This window comes from Notamacropus eugenii, chromosome 5 (genome assembly GCF_028372415.1).
Source record: "Notamacropus eugenii isolate mMacEug1 chromosome 5, mMacEug1.pri_v2, whole genome shotgun sequence".
Taxonomy (NCBI): domain Eukaryota; kingdom Metazoa; phylum Chordata; class Mammalia; order Diprotodontia; family Macropodidae; genus Notamacropus; species Notamacropus eugenii.
The window spans coordinates 414,512,437-414,534,285 of record NC_092876.1 but is presented as its reverse complement, the minus strand read 5'-3'; the positions used below and the strand labels follow the sequence as shown (position 1 = coordinate 414,534,285).

Here is a 21,849-nt window from a genome sequence, read left to right as displayed (position 1 = left end):
GAGCTTCCATCCTAATATAGGAAAGGGAGTCATAAGCCAAGAGCCATGATCAGTGGTAGGGGAGTAAAAAGACTAAAACAAACATGCTATATTAACGAGTGAAATACAATGTGATTGCAGGTATTAATTCTAAAAGTAAATTCTTATCTAGAAAAGGTGGCAACACAATTTTTTTTTCCATGACTCCTAAAGGAGGATACCTAAATAAGAGAAGTAAAGGAGCCAAGGGAAAATGCTAAAGAGGTTTCCCCTATCCTCATGAAGTCATACTCAACTATGGATTCTGTCAGTTAAGCCTGATTTATATGCCACTACTGTATTAAATATCAACTTAGTAAAATTCCACCTTCTTCTTTTTTGGCCTTTTAAAAAATGAGTTTTCTAGTAAGTAAATCACTAAATCTTTAATATGATATACAATACAAATTAGAAATTGCTAATTTTGCTGAATAAGAAAGTTATTAATATTTGAGAACTGATTTTTAATATAAATCATACAATCATCTTTATCCTTACTGGAACATTGCTTCTACCTCATAATAAAAAGTCTATACCACTGTCTCCTTCGACTACTTCAAAATTATGTAGCATATCCATTCTGCACCCACCCTACTGCAAAGAAGTCTATTATGTGAATGCAATCGTAGGCAGAATGCTAAACTTAAAGAGTCAGGAAGGGATCCAAATACTGCCTATGCTGCTTATTAGCCAATCACAATCTCTCTAAAACTCAGCTTTCTTTTTTACAAAAAGAAGGATTTGGACAAGATGGTCTCTAAGGACCCTTCCCACTCAATCTATAATCATGCACATGACCTATTCCTCTATACTTCACATTAATCACAGAAAGCTAACATTATTTTAAAAATAGCGATGTTTCCAATTTTTCTCCAATTTTCACACAAAATTACTACAGACCAGAAATAGTTAGGTGCAATTCAAATGAACCACTTCCTTGTATTATGTACTACATTTTTGGTTTGCACATGTCCTAATATTTTACAAATCAATTCTGAGAGGCTTAAAATTTTACATAGTTGAGTCTATCATATAACCCTCAGGAGAGTAAATGAGGGAATTATTGACAATGCTATGCAAACTTCAATACACTGAAAAAATTAGTTTATTTAACAGACCTCCAAAAAATTGGGGTAAAGTGAAGCACAAGGAAGGCAGGAGGTATACATGATAGCATGTTTTCCAAATTCCTCAGATTTCCACCTTTTTTTACCTTTGAAGGGACTACCTGCCATGATTTTCACAGGCCTGAAGTAGAGAGATAATTGTTCAAATTCCATTTGGGATTTTCCTTCCAACTGGCTATAGTCAGAAGGGACAAATTTAAAGCTTTACTCAGATAAATGTATTTAACAAGTACAAGATGAGGTAGGTATGCCTAGACAGAAGTTACTCTTGGAAAAACTATAAAGATTTTAGTAGACTGCAAGAATGAGAAACAATGAGGAAAAACTGTAGCAGCTGTTTTAGGATAGATGAAAAGAAATTACTAATAATTAGAACTATCTAAAAGTTAATGTAATCGCTACGGCAAGGGATTCAAGTGTAAAGGCAAGGATATAGTTGAACTTGTCACGACTGATGAGGCAATGTGCTCCACAAAAAGATGAAAACAATGAAAATGAATGAAAAATTATTCAACACTTACTAAAGAGCACGTACTTGTAAAGCACTGTACTAAGTCCTAGGAATACAAAAAGAAAAGAAAGCTAGCCCCTGCTCTCAAGAGCTCACATTCCAATACAACAGAAATAGGAAGACTCGATTGTAAATCAGATGGAAAGGCTCCATGATTGATCCTTAGAATACAGCAGCAATGCAGGCGATAATGCTTCTTTGAAGTCATTTCCATTAATGAAGCCATACTGGATTCTGATGCTGAACTTATTTTATAATGCCAAGGATTTTGGTGGCTAGAACGTTCTTCTCTGGGTTCTACTATAAGAAAAACTTGACGTGTTGACTGAATTTGCTGAAAATTTTTCTCATAGACTGATGTGAAGGCAGAGTCAAGAAGGTAAAATAAAGACAGGAACTCACAGGACCTCTTCCCCAAGTCCTCTTCCAAACAACTTTAAAATAACACCTCAAAATGAAGTTTGGACCAACAAAACCAACAAAAAAAAATAGGGTGAAACAATATTTCATCCCAAACAACTTAGAAGGTTGGCAGGAAAAATCTGTCTCCTCTCCCTGAGGCAAGAGGGTAGCGCAATCCAGAGCATGCCACGTCTTGCAAAGCAGATGCAAGGCACAAGGCCTCATATACTCCAGCAGTGTGCAAGCCAGCAGAAAGGCCCTGAGTCCTGGTGCAAGCCAGCAGTGGGACTTGGGGAAAACTGAATGTGTGCGGCTGGAACTCCCATCCCACAGACAATAAGAGGGTTGTACAACTAGTCAGAAAGAGATTACAGAGAAGCCTTAGATGGCACTGGGTGCAGGATTCTGTTGCATTGTCTATATGGGGATCTGGGTCACAGTCCCAGGGTGAAGATAAATACCAGTATAAGAGAGCTCCCAGCCACAGGAGAAAGTAGATTCTTGTCACATCAGTCACTCTTGTCACTCATAGACCAGAATACAGCGATCACACCTCTCCTTAGAGAAGTGAAAACTTACAGCTCCTTGAACTAGCTCTGAAAGCAACAGAACAAAAAACATGAAGCTTTGAACAGCAACCCCTCCTCTCTGGGAGCAGAATTCAATTTTAACATAAAGTTAAAAGTCAAGAAATAAGCAGGGGAAATGAGCAAGCAACAAAAAAAGAACTCGACTGTAGAATTTTACTATGGTGAGAGAGAAGATCAAAACAGGACAACAAAGTCAGAATGGCAACACAGCAAAGCCTTGAAGAAAAATGTGAATTGGTCTGACACCCAAAAAAAATCTCACAGAAGAACTCAAAATGGATCATAAAAATCAAATAAGACAGGTAGAGGAAAATTAGGGAAAAGAAATGAGAGTAATTCAAAAAAATCATGATAAAAGAGTCAATACTAAATTTACAAAAATATTTATAGTAGCTGTTTTTGTGGTGGCAAAGAACTGGAAATTGAGAGGATGTTCATCAATTGGGGAATGGCTGAAGAGTGGAATACTATCGTGCTATGAGAAATAATGAGCAGGTGGACCTCAGAAAAACCTAGAAAGACTTATATGAACTGATGCTGAGTGAAATGAGTAGAATCAGGACAACACCGTACACAGTAACAGCCACACTGTGTGATGACTGACTTTGATAGACTTAGCTCTTCTCAGCAATGCAAGGATATAAGACAACTCCAAAAGTCTCACAAGGCTGGAGTCTGAAAGCAGAGAGAAGCATGGTATTTGCTCTCCTTTTCTTTTGTTGTTTTGTTTCTTCTTTCTCATGATTCTTTCCATTAGTTCTAACTCTTCTTTACATCATGACTAATGTGAAAATATGTTTAATATAACAACGTATATGTAGAGCCCATATCATATTGCACTCCATCTTGGGAAGGGAGGAGGAGCAGAAAATTTAAAACTCAAAAATCTTATGAAAGTTAATGTTGAAAACTAAAAACAAATAAATTATTAAAAAAAGATAAAAGAGTCAACAATTTGGTAAAGGAAGCAAAAAAATAATATTGAAGAAAATAACACCTAAAAAAATAAAGTGGGGTCACCTAGGTAGCATGGTTGATAGAGCACGGGCCATGGAATCAGGAGCAACAAGTTCGAAGTCAGCCTCAGACATTCACTGTGTGAGCCTGGATAAGTCACTTAATCCTGGTGTGTGTGTGTGTGTGTGTGTGTGTGTGTGTGTGTGTGTGTGTGTGTGTGTATGTGTGTGTGTGTGTGTGTGTGTGTGAGAGAGAGAGAGAGAGAGAGAGAGAGAGAGAGAGAGAGAGAGAGAGAGAGAGAGAGAGAAAGAGAGGATATGAATGAGAACTGGCCCAGTGATAAGAGGCACAAAAATCCACTGAAGCAAAGAACTCTTTAAAGAGCGGAATTGGTCAAAGGGAAAGAGATATATAAAAATTCATAAAAGAAAACAACTTCATCAAAAGTACAACTGGCCAAATGGAAAAAGAAGTACAAAAGCTTATGGAAGAAAACAATTCTTTAAAAATCAGAATTGGACAAATGGAAGCTAATGACTACATGAGACATTACATTAAAAAACCAAATTTTTTAAAATGTAAAAATAGAAGAAAATGAGAAATATCTCATTGGAAAAATAACAAACCTGAAAAATATGATCAAGGAGAGATAACTTAAAAATTATTGGTCTACATGACAGCCATGGTTAAAAAGAGTCTAGACATCTTTTTCAAGAAATTATCAAGGAAAATAACCATGACATCCTAGAATCTGAAAGTAAAATAGAAACTGAAAGAATCCACTGATCACCTCCTGAAAGAAATCTCCAAATGGAAACTTCCAAAGAATATTATAGCCAAATTCCAGAGCTCCCAAGTCAAGGAGTATATACTGCAAAAACTCAGAAAGAAACAATTTTAAATATTGTAGAGCCACAGTAAGGACTACACTAGATTTAGCAGCTTCTATACTACAGGATAGGAAGGCCCAATTACATGCCAATAAATCTAAGTGAAATGGATGGATATTTACAAAAATATAAGTTACTCAAATTAACAGAAGATAAAATAAAATACTTAAATAACTCTATCTTAGAAAACAAAATGGAACAAGCCATCAGTGAGCTCCCTGGGAGAAAAAAAATCCCCAGGGCCAGATGGATTCACAAGTGAATTCTACCAAATATTTATGGAACAATTAATTACAATATTATATAAAACTATTTGGATCAGGTGGCACTTATACCAGGAATGAAGGATTGTTTCAATATTAGGAAAATTATCAGCATAATTGCCCATATCAATAACAAAATCAACAAAAATCATATGATTATCTCAACAGATGCAGAAAAAGCTTTTGTCAAAATACAACACTCATCCCTATTAAGAATTCTGGATAGCACAGGAATAAATGGAACTTTCCTTTAAAAGGCCAAGTACTATCTATTGAAATCCAACAGCAAGAATTATCTATAATGGAGATAAGATAAAAGCCTTCCCAATAAGATCTGGAATGAAGCAAGATGGCCCATTATCACCACTATTATTCAGTTCTGTACTACAAAAGTTAGCTATAGCAATATGAGTAGAAAAAGAAATTGAAGGAATTAGAATAGGCAATGAGAAAACAAAACTACCGCTCTTTGCAGATGATACTGAGAATCACTCATCATTTTCATAGCACAATAGTATTCCATTACATCATATAGCACATGTTCAGACATTCCCAACTTGAGAGACGGATATCCCCTTAATTTCCAATTAACACTGAGAACACTGAGAATCAACTAAAAAACTAGTTGAAACAGTTAAAAACTTCAGCACAGTTGCAAAATATGAAATAAACCCACATACATAGGCAATATTTTTATATACTACCAACAAAACCCAGAAGCAAGAGACAGAGAAATTCAACTTAAAATACCTGTAGACAATATAAAATACTTAGCAGTCCACCTGCCAAAGCAAACCCAGGACCTATGCGAACACAATTATAAAGCACTTCACACAAATAAAGTCAGATGTAAACAAACGGAGAAACATTAACAGCTCACTGGTAGGCTAAGCCAACATATTAAAAAAAACAATTCTACAAAAATTAAAATAGTTATTCAGTACCATGCCAAACTACCAAAAAATATTTTATGGAACTAGAAAAAATACTAACAAAATTCATCTAAAAGAACAAAAGGTCAAGAATATCAAGGGAATTAAAGGGAAAAAAATGTATAGGAAGACAGCCTATCTGTCCCAGTTCCCAAACTGAGTTACAAAGTGGTGATCTTCAAAACAATCTGAACAGAGAGGTGGATCAATGGAATAGAGTAGATACACAAGATACAATAGTAAATGACCATAACAATCTAGTGTTTGATAAACCCAAAGACTCCTGCTTCTGGAATAAGAACTCACTATTTGACAAAAACTGCTGGGAAAACTGGAAAGCAGTTTGGCAGAAAGTAAGACAACAACAAAAGATATAGACCAACATCTTACACTGTATGCTACAATAAGGTCAAAATGGGTACATGATTTAGACATAAAAGGTGATACCATAAGCAAATTAGGGAGCATGGAATAGTTTACCTGTAAGATCTATGGGGAAGGAAAAATTTATGACCAAATAAGAGACAGTATTATGAAAGGTAAAATGGATAATTTTGAATACATTAAATTGAAAAGTTTTTGCACAAACAAAACCAACAGAGTCAAGAAGACTGTAGAATAAAGAAAGAAGAAAACTAGGGAAATTTTTTTATGAGTTTCTCTGATCTCATCATAACTATATAGAGAACTGACTCAAATTTATAAGAATACAAGTCATTCCCCAACTGATAAATGGCCAAAGGATATGAATAGGTGGTTTTAAGAAAAAAATCAAAGCTATCTATAATCAAGTGAAAAAAATGCTCTAAATTACTCGATTAGAGAAATGCAAATTAAAACAACCTCACGCCTATCAGACTGGCTAATATGACAGAAAAGGAAAATTACAAATGTTGGAGGGGATATTGGAAAATTGGGACACAAATACCCTGTTAGTGGAGCTGTGAACTGATTCAATAATTCTGGAGAGCAATTTGGAACTATGCCCAAAGGGCTATAAAACTATGCCTCCTCTTTTACCCAGCAATACCCCAACTAAGTCTGTATCCCAAAAAGACTTCTTTTTTAAAAAAGGAAAAGGACCTATATGTACAAAAATATTTATAACAGCTCTTGGTGGCAAAGAATTGGAAATTAAGGGGATATCCATCCCTCAATTTGGGAATGTCTGAACATGTGCTATATGATGTAATGGAATACTACTGTGCTATGAAAATGATGAGCAAGATGCTTTCAGAAAAACCTAGAAAGATTTACATGAACTGATGCAAAATAAAAGCGAGGAGAACCAGGAAAACATAGTACACAGTAACAGTAACATTGTACAGTGAACAATTGTGAATGATTTAGCTATTCTCAGCAAGAAAAAGATACAAGGCAATTCTGAAGGACTTACAATGAAAAATACTATCCAACTCCAGAGAAAGAGCTGATGCAATCTGAATGAAGATTGAGGAATACTGTTTCTTTACTTGGGGTTTTTTGACTGGGTTTTCTTTTACAAAATAACCAATATGGAAAAGTTTTATATGACTGTACATGGATAATATTTATTAAGTTGCTTGACTTCTCAATGAGGGATGACAGAAGGGTGAAACAGAACTCAAAATTGTAAAAAATGAAGGATAAAAATTGTTTTTACATGTATTTGGGAAAAAACAAAATTTTTAAATAAATTTTCTCACTCTTTTAAAATTTTTGCTACAAATGATAGATTGCTGAGTAAGGGACGGTTGTGTTTGCAAATGAAAGCAAGGTAAAAATAAAATTAGAAATATATAAGCTGCGTGACCCCAGGCAAGTCATTTAACCTCAGTTCCCCAGGAAACTCTTTTAAGAATAGAAGTTGCAGAGTAGGTGCCAAACTGCTTTGGCAAAGGGACTTTCTCATCAAGAAATACCTACACAGATGAAATCACAGGCCCAGTCAAAAACAAATAAATAAACGATGAAAAGATTGTGAGGAGACTGAAGTGAGGCCAGAAGACAGAAGACCAGAGCAGTTCTGATTAGCAAGAATACGTCTGAGGGAAAAGCAGAATAAATCACAATCCAATGAGAGGATTCCAGAGATTAGGCTCAAGGAAGTGTTAAATTTTCTGGGGCTGGATAAATCCAACTAACAGCGTTGAAGAGAAAGTTGAAGCCTACCACCCTGTGGCCAAAATGCTTCTGCATGTTAATGTTGAGTTTTCTCAATAAATCAGGGAAAGGACCCTAAATGACCCAGCAGAATTAGCCCACAAGATGTAAAAGAAGGCTGAGGAAACAAAATAAAGGTATCTCAAGCCCATTTTCCAACTGTTGCTGATGGCCCTAGGAAAGCCAGCAAAATTTGTTCTTCAAGACAAAATACCTTCTTTAATTCTTATCTTGGGCATCTGTCCTGAGCCTTCTTCTCTTTTCTCTCTATTTCACTTGAGAATTTCATTAGCTCGGCGGAGTCAAGATGGCAGAGTAACAGCATGGGCTTTCTAGAGAGCTCCCACCAAGCCCAGCCAAATACCTGTAAAAAATGGCTCTAAACAAATTCTGGAGCTGCAGAATCCACAGAATGATGCAGTGAAGCATATCTCTAGCCCAAGACAGCCTGGAAAGTCACTGGGAAGTGTCTATCGTGCTGTGCTAGCAGCAGAGCGCAGTCCAATGTGGAGTGCACCAGCACAGGCACAACCTGAGCAGGTCTTGAGGAGACTGAATCTCTTCATGACCATAAAATGCTGAGGATAACGTAGAAAGTCAGTGAAAAAAGCCTATGGGACCAGTGTAGGAGAGTGGAGTGGCCTGGCCCCAGCCTCAGGACGGCTGAGGGGGGAGGAGGTGGAGGAATCTGCTGCAGCCACAGCAGCAGCAAGGGCAGCTGCAGCCACTGTTTCTGGAGCCCCAGGCCCACAGACTGTGGGGGGAATTGAGTGGCTGACAGTACATTCTCCACCTCCACAGGAAGCAGAGAACTACCTTGACAAAGAGCTCAAAAGTCAAGTGAATGGCTGGGGAAATGAGCAAAAACTGGAAAAAGAATCAGACTATAGAATCTCACTTTGGTGACAAGGAAGACCAAAGCATGTAAAGAGAAGAAAACAAAATCAAAGCTCCTCCATTCAAAGCCTCCAAGAAAGATACGAAATGGTCTCAGATCATGGAAGAGCTTCAGAAAGGATTTTGAAAATCACGTAAGAGAAGTAGAGCAAAAATTAAGAATTTCATTAGTTCTCATGGATTCAACTGTCATTTTTACAAAGAAGACTCCTAGCACTAAACTCTTAAGTCTTGAGCTTCAGTCAACATTTCTGACTACCTCTTGAAACAGTTCAAACTGATATCCCAAAGATATGTTAAATTCAAAACAGCTCTCATCTTCCTCTCCCCCTTCCAAATTCTCCCCACTTCTGAACTCTCCTAGTATAGGTGAAGGCACTGTCATCCTCCCAGTCACCCAAGCCCCTAACCCTGGTATCATCTTTAACTCCAGTCACCCCACATATCAAATCCAATGACAAATCCTGTGATTTCTACCTTCATAAAAACTATCATGTAATTCCCTTCTTTACATTGGTACAACCACAACTCTAGTTGAGGTCACCCACCCAACAGCTCTCACTCAGAAAACTCCATAGCCTTCTGTGTCTCAAGTCCTTCCAGTCTAATCGATCCTCCACATGATTGTCAAACAGATTTTTCTAACATATACATCCATCCATGTCACCTCAATGTGACTTCTGATTACCACCAGGAATATAAACTGCTCTGGCATTTAAGGCTCTTTAATAACCTGGCCTCCATTTACCTTTTCAGTCTTCTTATATCTCATATTTTTAATCCAAGAAATTTTCAAAAGATTTTATTTTAGAGCTATAGGCCTGGAACAAGGAAGATTCAAGTTCAAATCTAGCCTCAGATACTTCCTAGCTGTGATTCTGAGCACTGTATATACCTCAGTTTCCTCAACTGCAAAATGAAAATAACAACAGCAACTACTTCAGATTTGTTGTGAGGATCAAATGAGATAGTATTTGTAAAGTACTCAATATAGCATCTGGTACATAGTAGGCTCTAAATAAATGCTTATTCCTTTCCCTTCCCTTTCTTTTGAAAAAGCTAGCAATATTTATATTTTGCAAAATAGAAGACTGAAGTGGGTTATTTATATCTGGTTTAGAAATCAAGTCAGTAATTCAAAGAAAATATCTGAATTTCTTTAAAATAGGAAATAATATTTACTTACCAACTTCTCAATTTCTAACTCAAGATTCTGTATGCAGTCAAGTTTTCTTTTTCGACAACGCTGTGCAGCAATTCTATTTTTACTTCGTCTTCGAATATCATGTATGCAATCCAGCTGTTCTGGAGTCAACTTATGCATTTTCAGCATGGATTGAAAATCATTTCGAGAAAGTGAAATGATTCTTTGTGCATTGAATGGCAGTTTAACCTAAACCAGACAGAATTAACAGAATTTACTTTAGAAAAATAGAATATACTGGAAATGAAATTAGATATTAGAAATAAAAATTCAGATTTTTCAAAAACGATCTTCACTTAGTCCAATGACAGAACTAATATTGAACAATGGATCCAATTTCTATGCTCTTTCTAATAACAGACCAAAAATTTCGGTCAAAGTTCTAATCTATTTTAGAGAAGACTGCATATACTATTAAGACTCAGTTGATGTGTTCATTAGTTTTGTTGAACTGTTTGTTTTGCTCTTTGTAAAATTCTTTGTCCCAAGGATGGTTTTCTGGGCAGGGGAGAGGGAAAAAGGAATCCTCTCTCATTTAATCCACAAATGAAAGTGATGGTGGTGGAGTCAAGGTGACAGATTAATAGGAAAGACAGCCTAACTCCACCACCAAACCTAATTCGCAAACAGCAAGAAAATGCACCTGAACAAATTCTGATTGAGAGATTCAATGAGTCATTTTCCCGCCCAGGGTAGTTTACAAAGACAGACAGTTTGGCCAGTACTGGAGAAGGTCTGCCCAGAAGTGTACCACAATGAGAAACATTCCAGGATCCAGGAACTGAAAAATAGCCATGACTAAGTAGGTCAGATGGGATGGAAACAAACATTCTGTATTACAGTGGTAATGCTAGAAAGCCCTTGTTGCCCAGTGAGCAAGGAACAAGTTCTGGAAGCAAAAAGTAACTGTGTGACTCTGCACCAGAGGGCAAAACAAGAAGTCAGTCTAGCTTCCAGTTCAGGATGGGAAATCAACAATGAACTAACAATGGTAGGAGATCCAGACCAAATGGGAACCTGCAGTTTGGTGACTGCATAGGCCCCTAGAGAACTAATAGTGGCTGAAACCAATAGCAGTCTACTAAAACCCTCAACTATACACAAGCTGAGAGACCCAAAACCTGGGTCAGGAACTTGCAGAGTTCAGATAAGGAGGGCAGTGAGCAGCCTTTGTCATGACCCATATTACTTTGGGAGTATTAAAAGTTTGCAAGCCCCAATTCACAACTATGAAAACAGCAGACCATAAAAGGATGTAAGTGCAGGACACACAAACCTTACCCCAACCCCACAAAGAAGTTCACAAAAGCCAGCATGAACAAACCAGCATCTGTCTTCTTGGTCTCTGTTATGGGAAAGAGGATAGAAAATGGATCCATTGTTCAATATTAGTTCTATCACTGGACTAAATGAAGACTGTTTTTGAAAAAACTGAATTTTTATTCTAATATCAAAGTAACGAAGTAAGTGAAAAGTCAAGAAGTGGCCTGGAAGAAGAAATAAACAAAAAGAGAAACCCATCATAAACAACTATTATCAGAACAGGAAAGTAAGACTCAAACTCATAAGAGAATGTTAGAAGAATAACCTCAAAAAAAAATACAGCTTGGCCACAAGTCCAATTAGAATTCATGTGGAAGAGTTAAAGTGAGAGGGTGGGGGGAAAAGAGCTAAAAATGATTTTAAAACAAAATGAGAACTATGGAAGGCATAAAAAGAGAATTAACTACTTGGAACAAGAAGTATGAAACTTTACCCAAGAAAATAATTCCCTCAAAATTAGAAGTGACCAAATAGAAGCTAATGATTCAATGAGACACCAAGAAATATTAAAACAAAGTAAAAGACTGAAGAAAAAAGAAAATGTATGGTATCTCACAGCAAAAACTGACTTATAAAACAGATCAGGGAGAGATTTATGAGTCACAGGACTATCTAAAAATCATGACCAAAAATGAGTACCTAAGTAATATATCCATATAACATAACAGAAATCTGCTCAGAGCTCTTAGAACCAGAGGACAAAGACGTAAAAGAATCCACTGGACAACTCCTGAAAGAAACTGCAAAACTTAACTCCCCAGCAATATAATGCCAAGACATAGAGTCCCTAGGTCCAAGAAAAAAATATATTGCAAGTGGCCAGAAAGAAAAAATTCAAGTCCCAAAGAGTCACAGTCAGGGCAACACAAGATTTAGTACCCACCATTGTAAAGGAGCAGAAAGTCCAGAAGAAGATATTTCAGAAAAAAAAAGATCAATGCTTATACAGACAATAACCTACCCAGCAGAATTGAGTATAATTCTATTGGGGAAAAAACAGACCTTTCATGAAACAGACTTCCAAGCATTCTTGATGAAAAGATCACAGCTGAGTAAAACAACGGGAATACAAATACAGGAGCCAAGCAAAAGAAGCATAAAAAGATAAATATGGACAAAGAAAATATAAAGAACTAAACAAGGTTAAACTGTTCACATTTTTATATGGAGAAATAATGCAGGGAGCTCTTCAAAACTCAATGTCACAGCTTATAGAAGGAGGCAAATTTGGCAAAGGACCTCAGAGTGATTCTTTTATGTTTTAATGATCTTAAAGGAAGAATGGAAAAGGTAGGAAGAAGAATAAAATGGGAGAGGGAAGAAGAATGGGGAAAATTATTAAACATAAAAGTAGAACATATGAGAAGGGAGTGTGTGATGGGGAACATCTGACCCTCACTCTCATCTGAACTGGTGAAAGGGAAGAAGAATATATATGCACACACAATTGGGTACATAAATACATTTCACCCAACAGAAAAACAGATGGGAAAGAGGTTAATGTAAAGAGGTAATGAATTGAGGGAGAGATTAGTCAGAAGCAAAACAAACTCTTAATAGTAGGGAAGCGGGGGAAAGTAAAAGAGAATAAAATAGAAAGGAATAACACAATTAGCAATCATAACTGTGAACATGAATGGGATGAACTTACCCATAAAATGGAAGAAAATAGCAGACTTGATTAGAAAATAGAATCCAACAATATGTTCTTTACAAGAAACACAATTGAAGCAGAAAGATATAGAGCTAAAATAAGATGCAGAACAAAAATCTATTGGTCAGTCAATAAACATTTATTATAAGCTTATACCATGTGCCAGGCACCAAGCTAAGTGGTGAGCATTAAAAAAAAAACCCACAAATGACACAGAACACAATATAATGGGAGAGACAACATGTAAACAACAATGTACAAACATGCTATATACAGAATAAACAAGATAATCAACAGAGGGAAGACACTAGAATTAAGAGGGATTAGGAAAGGCTGTCTGTAGAATGTGGGATTTTAAATGTCCACAGATGAAGTACCTTGTTTTAGGTACAGCAAGGTCACAGTCACTGATTCAAAGTGTATGGGGAGGGAGAGGGAGGGAGATGGGTGAGAGTAGTAAGTGTTATCAGGTCTGGGGTTTTCTTGCAAAGATACTTGAGTGGTTTGCCATTTCCTTCTTCAGCTCTTTTTACAGATGAGGAAACTGAGGCAAACAAGATGAAGTGACTTGCCCAGGCTCACACAGCTGGTGTCTGAGGTCTTTCAGATGCCAGGCCCAACACTCTATCCATTATATCACGGAGCTGCCCCAAAAAAGAATGGCTTCTTTCAAACTCATGTTACCAATGATGGGAATATTGATATGCAAATAGCTATTATCACATGTACACTGATTTATCATGGGTGAAAATGTAGAACAATCTCATTCTAGCTACATTCAACTGATGATAAAATGACAGAGAAATATGTTAATGAAACTAGTTGTTGAAATGATTTATAAAAAAATTAAGATATAAAATGGTGACATCATACACCAAATTTGGGCAGTTTCAATTGCCTAATGTTGACTACGTATATATGTCATAATTAGAACTTTATTTTATGAAGGATCCAAACATAAACATTCCAAAAGAAGCTTACAGATATCCCCCCTTATAGGTATGGAGATAAATTATTTCCTTACCTCACACTCTTGTTCTCTGGCTGAGTAAGATTCACTGTCCCCTTCTGTATCTGTTTCAGAATCATCTCCCAAGCTAATCACACATGCATATGGACAAGGCTCTGGCTGTGATTCTGGGACAAAATCATCACTTCCTATTTCCAAATTATTTGTACACTCTTCGGTACTAAGAGTACTTATAAATGGGCAGCTGACAGAATTCAATGTAGTGAAAGTTCTTTGACACTGTTCAGGGCTCTCACTGATTCTGATACCTAACCAGGGACACTCCGACCTTTTCTGTGAAAATACATGTTCTGAACAATCCTTTGCTAGGGCAGGTGAAAGTTGAATTTGACAATTAGTGTCTGTATTGCAAAGGTTATTCCAGAAACCTTTTGCTAGGTGCTCTGCCACTTCCCTTTCCACACTGCTTCGATCATTTGTTGATGCAGGCCTCTCATCTCTTTGGCCTGAAGCAGTTTTCAAAGGCAGGGCTTGATTTTCAGTGATTGTTTTATCTGGTCCTATATCTGTACCAGTCAAAGGGTCTTCAGCTAATGTGGTTACATTTTGCATACTTGTAAGATTCAAATCACCATATTGTTCATACGTGTGCAAAAGAGAAAGAGAATAAAATCCATGGGGTGCCACAGGAGGATCTGGAGGAAATTGTGTCACCTCTGTTTTTGCCACTGAACCCTGACAAGAATTTTTTTTCCTCTTTGCTTCTTCCTCATCATCCATTTCTATTTGACTGTCTTCATGCTTTAAAACCATCGGGAGATCTGTATACTCTTGGGTTTCTACATCTTCATTTTCAGATAATTCATTTGGCTGAACAGAAACAAAAGGTGATGTCTGAATATCTTTAACACTGGATTCCACAATATGAACTCTGTCTGTTCCAAAAGCTTTTTGGAATTTCCTGTACTTTGGGCCTAAAGATGGCAAACCGAGAAGACCTTCCTTTTCTAAGCATGATTCATATGTCTGATTGGCACTATCTTGGAGAGGAGGTGGTGTCTTTACATTTTCTTTACATGTTTGAAGTTTAAAGTGAGGAGTCTGAACATGTTCATTTTCTACAAGTTCTTCTACTTCATTTATTTCTAAATTCCCATGATCCAATAGTGAAATTTTAATGTTGGCTTTCTGACAATGTGATGTAAAGCACTTTTTTGCTGGGTATTTTTGCTGGTCTGCTGCGGAGTTCAAAAATTTAAGCCTGAGGAACTGAAAACAGGATTCTTCAATGTTGTGCATGCCTAAAAATTCAACACATTTGTAGACTTCATCTACATTGTCTTTACTTAAAATAAGCTTAGCTGTATAGGCAAACTGAATCAAAGGATTAAATCCTTTAACTGTCACCTGTCAAAAGAAACAAAAAAAAAAATAGTTAACATACCATATAAAAGGCTCAATCTAATTAAAAACAAACATTTCAACTACTGTATATAATATGTTTGGCAATGGAGGGATATAAAGTCCAAAACTTCAAGAGTCTTCATCCTCAAGGACTTCTATTCTAGTGAATGAAAACATGCACACCAATGAGGAAATACAAAGTCATACGGTAGGAGGAAGAGCCAGAACACTAACTAACGTCATTAGTAGGGAGGAGAGGAGATTTGGAAAGAGATCTGCAGAGGCTGTTAGAGAGAAGAGAAACCCAGTCCCAGAAGAAACAATACACAATGACAAAGAGGAAGGAGATGGAAAGTCATGAATGGAAAGAAGAGCAAATAAGCCAATGTAGCTGGATTGAAGAAAACAGGAAGCAGAATATTGTGAAATCAGGTTGCAATGAGAGATTACATCCAGATTGTGAAGGACTTTAATTGGGAGACAGGAATTTTTATTTAATCCTAAAGGCAACAAGAAACCACTGAAATGCCTTGAATGAGGCAGCGACATGGTCAAACCTCTCTGCTGAAAGTTTAAAAATACGCAAAGTAACTGTGAGACAGGTTCAACTCTGACTGTCATCACAATAATAACAGTTTAGTAAAATAAAAACTCCTTAGGAATATTTGTGCATTTTCAAGAAAAGTATAAATCCTATTGAATGGAACCATACCTTTCATTTTTTAATGTCTCAGCTAAATTTTACATGAAAAAGGTTATTTGTATCATTATCACAATCAAAGATTATGCCCTGCTTTCAAAGAAAATGGAACTTATTAAGGGTATAAAAAAGCAAAACAGAATCAGAATCATTTGTAATCTATTTAAAATTCCAGGTTTCTCTTGCCAAACTTCTAGCTTCTAAAATTGTTAAAATGAAGTGCATACATGTTTAAAAAAATAAAAAACTTTTGAGGGTAGGTCCCTGTCTAGTTATCCTGTCTTTAAAAAAAAATTAATAATACAAAATTCCCATATGGAAAATGAGAAATAAGAATACAGTAGCAAAATAAGGGCCAAGAGCATAATCGTACATAAGGACTCACTCTGTAAGGAACACTGGCCACATGAGCCAAGTGTAAACACTCAGCTGTTCTTAAAGGATGATTAGAGATGTACATCAAAGTAACTCATTCAGGCTCATTTCACCTTTAGACACTTTTCAATTAATCTCCAGGGGTGGGGAACCTGAAGTCCTCCAGGTCCTCCAGTGCAGCCCTTTGAATCCAAACCTCTACAGAACAAATTCCCTTAATGAAAGGATTTGTTTTGTAAAACTTGGATTCAGTTAAAAGGTCACACCCAAGGGCCTAGAAAGCCACAGCTAGCCTGGAGTCCTCAAGCTCCCCACTCCTGATTCTAGAAAGTAAGGGGAAAAGGTGATTTCCAAGTGAGAGAGATGCCTGCCACCAGGATGGGAGGGGCTTTAAATAGAAAAGCAGTACAATGAAGGCTACTTCAACAATCAGCAATTTTACACCTGGTAGCTGAGTTGGGTCTACAATCCTACTTAATTGGAGGGATGGGAGGGAAGGTTCCCAACTGCCAGCAAACATTCACCATCATTTCATGAATTCCATGACAAATAAATTTATGACTGGATAACTCAAGAACTGACTCCTGGTACTTTTAATGGTAAGACTATTGGAAAATCTAAAATTTCTTGATTCGCAGTATAAAACTTATCATACAGTATTTGAATACTTAAAATTGTCCTTCCCAGTTTGATTCCTCAGGGAGAGGTAAAAAGAGAGGATGGAAGATTTAAATTTATTGTATTCCGCCAATGTCACAGCAGGGTTTGACATGACATTGCTTATTTAAAACTTTTCCACAAAAAGTGGAAAAGTCTGGGGCAACGTCATACAGAATGCACTCGGGGATGTGCTGAAACCAGCGTTCTGAGCCCCCTCAACTCAGTGTGAGCATTTACACCTTAGTAAATCAGCAAATGCTACAAAGCAGAGCTTGATTACTGTTTTGTTGATTGTCTAGACTTAAAAAAAAGTGATGAAGAAAATAACATGCAGATAAATCTTAAAAATTTTTTCTATATGAGAGCTAGTTGTTAACATTTACATATGTTTCAATGATACTTTCAGCCACAATAAAAAACCCATCATTTATAATTGGAACAGGGAGAAAGACATTTCACCAAATCACAAACTGATGCTTTAATGATGTTTAGAAGCATTTATAAATTAAGAAAAATTTAACAATGAATATCAATAAACAAAAAAAAATGATTTGCAGACTGTATTTTTAAGGTTCTCTACCCCAACAGTGACACACTGCCAGGCTGACATAAATGAGAAACCTTGTATTCGTTAAAATAAAAGGTAAGTTAAATAAAAAATAAACTAGAACTTAAGAAAATGTGCAATTTATTGATCATCCAGCACTATCTAATAAGAAAAATCTACTTTTTTTGTAGAAATATTATTTACCTAAAAACCTAAATATGGTTTTGCTTCAAGTTGTTTAAAAAATTCATATCAAACTAATCAAAATTTTAACTTCTAATTTTGTAACATGAGGCAATATAGTCATAAAAGCTTTTTGGAAGTCATCACTAAGAAATACATATAATTCATATAATTTCACTGCTTTATTTTTTTTCTAGGCCAGGACATCAATATTTATGTGACAAGAAGAGGGATAATTTAAATTACCTAAGAAAATGCTTCCCATTATATTTAAAATAAATTCTGTACTGTTAGATTGTATTTAATATGGATCGTAAAATTCTTTACAAACATCTTCCCAAAACAGGTATTTATAAATATAAATTCAACACATTTAGACTGAGGTTTTACACCAATGCCTCTATCCCAACCAAACCTAGATTCTCGATGGAGAAAATTCTTGCAGATCTTATAAAAAAATAAAGACTTCAAGTGTGATCCTGGTCGTAGACTATGTTTCTTTTCTACAGACTAGTTTACATGAATTTGAAAGTCTCATCATAAGGTTTATCCCCGAAGTGATGAAGTTAGGAACCACAAAATTCCTGACCTCTACTATGGGATCACAGGCAGATACTGACTACTCAAATTCAAATTAGAGCTGGGATTTCCCATTCTATGCTAAACTGTTTTTAAAGAAACATTCCCAAAGTATTCAAATGTAATACTTAGTGTTAAAACTGAGAAGGAAAAACTATGGGTTTATTTTCCCTTGCTAAAATGTCCTACAGAATGAATAAACATTTAAACAAATACATGCCAACTCTGAAGCTACATTAACAGACAGTACCAGCAGCTACATCTATTCAAATTAATTTCTTGGATCTGAGACACCACGGAACCTGAATGAATTGTCTATTTATATGAAAAACTTAATAATAAAAGTTAAAACCATTATGATATAGAATTAGTGAAGTTAAGACCAGCTGTTCTCAAAAGTAAACATTTTATTCAAGGAATACTGTGAATGAATAAACGGATGGATTATTCTATTTCTAAGACTTACTTTCTATCTTTGTCCCATTGTAAAATTTTTAACACAACACAGTTTAAAAATAATAATAATTATGAAATATTTTAATACTAATAACAATATTTTAATATTTTCTATGTCAACATGGAAGCTCAATAGTAAATAAATTAATAACAAATTAAACATTAACAAATACATTCATCACACTAACACAAAGCTAATAAATATACATGAGAGAAAAAATAAAACAGGAATATGCAGCAATTTTTAAAATGTGTAGACCTGAACATGTGTTCTTACATTAAAAGCATCTAGTTTCATGTGCAACTAATTCCCCAGTCTTGTCTGAGACATAGTAGCTCTGCTGGCTGGTTGGATAACCCTTTGCTTTTCTGTGACCTGCTGACCCATTTCCCCGTACACCAGTCAGTGCAACTTTTATTGAATCATAATCCTCACTAGGGGAAGAGAACAAGTATTTATTAAGTACTGAATATATACCTGATGTATGCCAGGAACCATGCTAAGCATTTTACAAATAATCTCTTATTTTATCCTTACAAGATGCCCAATCAAGTTCAAACACAGGTTCGAAAACAAGACCTCTGGTCAGATCAGCTAAGGAAACTTGGCCCCAGGGGTCATCCATGAATTATATCAAATTGAGAAAAGATTTATTAAAGTTTAGAGCAATCATGGGATTCCAGCACACCCTTGAGGAAACAAGCAAGACCAACCTATGGCAGAGAAGAGCAGTATCAAGGGGAATCATTGGCACAGGCATCTCAAAAAGAGAAGATCTAGACTAAGGTTCTTAGGAAAGGTTGGCTCTTTCCCTGACTTCCCTTCCCAATACAAGTCTATCCAAAGACCCTATATAATTTGTTCTTTCATTAACCTGAACGTTTCTGAACCTAAATTGATTTATGCCTTGACAACAAAGAGGCCAAGAGTTAACTAAAAATACATATAAAGTTAGGCAGAGAGCCCTACCTGGGGGCTAAGAGGGAGTGTGAATGAATTAATAACTTTCTGTCTAAAATGAACTCACTAAACCTGAAGATGAGAGAACTCTGTGGTTAGCTTAAAATGAGCTAATTATCTTAACAGGTGCTACACCTATGTTTTTTTTTTTTAACATATCCATCTATGCATGTTAACAATGAACTTTTGTCAAAAGTACCTTAACTCAAAAAAGTTAACTCAAATGGTAGGAATGAGGCTTTGGCCAACCATGTCTTGTGATATTTTTCACCTCCTTGAAGATGTGGCCTGTGAGCTATTTTATTAAATGCTTCCTACTGCAAGATGAGAAGCAAGAAGGCATACTAGATAAAGAGCACTGCCTCTAAGCCAGAAAGACCTGAGTCCAAGCCCTACCTCTGAAACATTAACAAGCTATGTAACCCTAAACTCCTTGGTGCTCTAAGCCAGAAGGGCCTAGGCTGCAGATGAACACAACACTCTCAAGTTCCACCCAAACTATATTAAAATGTGATAGAGAAATATTTAACAAAATAAATAAAAATACAATAAAACATAAATAACGTTTCATTTTAGAACTACGTCTAGTGGCCTCCATTTCTGTTTCAGTTTGACAACGCTGTTCTAAGGCAACTCTAAAATTATAAGCTCCAGAAAAGGTACTGAACTACACAAGGAGTATTCTCATATGGTAACTCCTTCTACCACTGAAATCACATCATAACCCCTATATGAAAAACAATGCACTAGGTCAATGGGGAGATACAATGAGTTTATCCAGAGAACTAGCTACTTCATGAGCTATACCCAAGTAAGTTCCTCCACTGGCATGGGGGTTCTGGAAATCATAAAGCCTAAGTCTATAAACTTCCCTCTTCAACTCCTTAATACCCTCTACATACATAGATACTGGCTTGATTATTTTTAAGTCATTTTGGCAAGGTTTTGGGAGGTGAATAGTGTATGTTTTATTAATTTAAGAGTCATTTTCCTACTTGAAAATGCAAAATTCTTTATTAGAAACTGTAATATTATAGAAAGAATAACAAATGTGATAAAAGTGATTTTGAATCTCAGCTTTGCTACTTCTCAGCAACATGAACTTGTATGAATTATTTCACATCTCTGGCTTGTAATTTTTTTTCATTTGTAAAATGAGAAGAGTTAGACTAGACAACCTGAAGTAACCCCCCTCCAGCTCTAAATCACAAGTGCTGTGATATTTCACGTGTACAAGAATCTATGATTCTGAATACAATCTTAAAAAAATGAGTAATCAGTACATTTAGGAATGCTTCTCACATGGGTGGCTAACATCAATCTTTATTTTACATAATTTTACAAGTCCTGACTTGGCCCCTAAATGACTAAAAATAAATTCATTGTTACATGCTATAGAAACGTCTGGCTCTCCTACCTCTTCTGGAAGAGTAATGATAAGATCCGTGTCTGGTTGGCCAACAATTCTTGCCAGAAAGTAACTGCTGCATGCTGCAAGCACACAACGATGAGCACGAAACTGCTGATCTTCCACTACGACAGTGACATCACAAAGAAAATCTCTTTTCCTTTGATCATCGAGGCTCAAAAGAATATTGGTACTGTGTACTGAAGATTCATATGCAAAAACCATTCTATTCTCAGTTAGGGACATTTTCTATGGCAAATGATGGTATGAAGTTCAATGGAAAGCATACTTCTCTGGTCTTCATTAAACCTATGAAAGAAATGTGCAAGATTACATAAAATATTAAATCCAGAATGACTGTAAAAACTTAAGGACCAAAGATTATCATGCAAGATATCAGTAAAATGTATATTATAATAAATTCAATGTATATTCAATGAAAGTATATCCCAAATGTATATTCAAAGAAAATTATTACTATATTTAAGGTTACTTTTAAAAATTACATTTCTAACTATTCTCAAAAGTTTAGAGGAAAACAATTCATGGATGAAATGATTAATCCTCAGCAAAAAAATCTGCTAATCGTGTGCTTAAATATCTTGACAGACCATGAGAAATTTATAATACAAAAAGAAAACATCAGCTGTTGAGTCATTTCACTCATGTCTGATTCTTTCTAACTGCATTTGGGAT

The 21,849-nt window shown here is 35.9% G+C and overlaps 1 protein-coding gene across 7 annotated transcripts in view; it reads right to left on the bottom strand.

Annotated features, from left to right (window-relative positions):
• BACH1 (BTB domain and CNC homolog 1) overlaps positions 1-21,849 on the bottom strand; it is a 61,654-nt gene that overhangs the window by 12,104 nt on the left and 27,701 nt on the right. For 6 of the 7 annotated variants that reach the window (XM_072614804.1, XM_072614809.1, XM_072614808.1 and 3 more), the window contains 3 exons: positions 21,163-21,462; positions 13,935-15,287; positions 9,916-10,122 (listed from right to left, as the gene is read on the bottom strand). In XM_072614804.1, the coding sequence (XP_072470905.1) occupies positions 9,916-10,122; positions 13,935-15,287; positions 21,163-21,399 (1,797 nt within the window). In that variant the 5' untranslated portion in view covers positions 21,400-21,462. The remainder of the gene's footprint in view (positions 1-9,915; positions 10,123-13,934; positions 15,288-21,162; positions 21,463-21,849) is intronic. The other variant, XM_072614810.1, reaches the window with a different exon arrangement.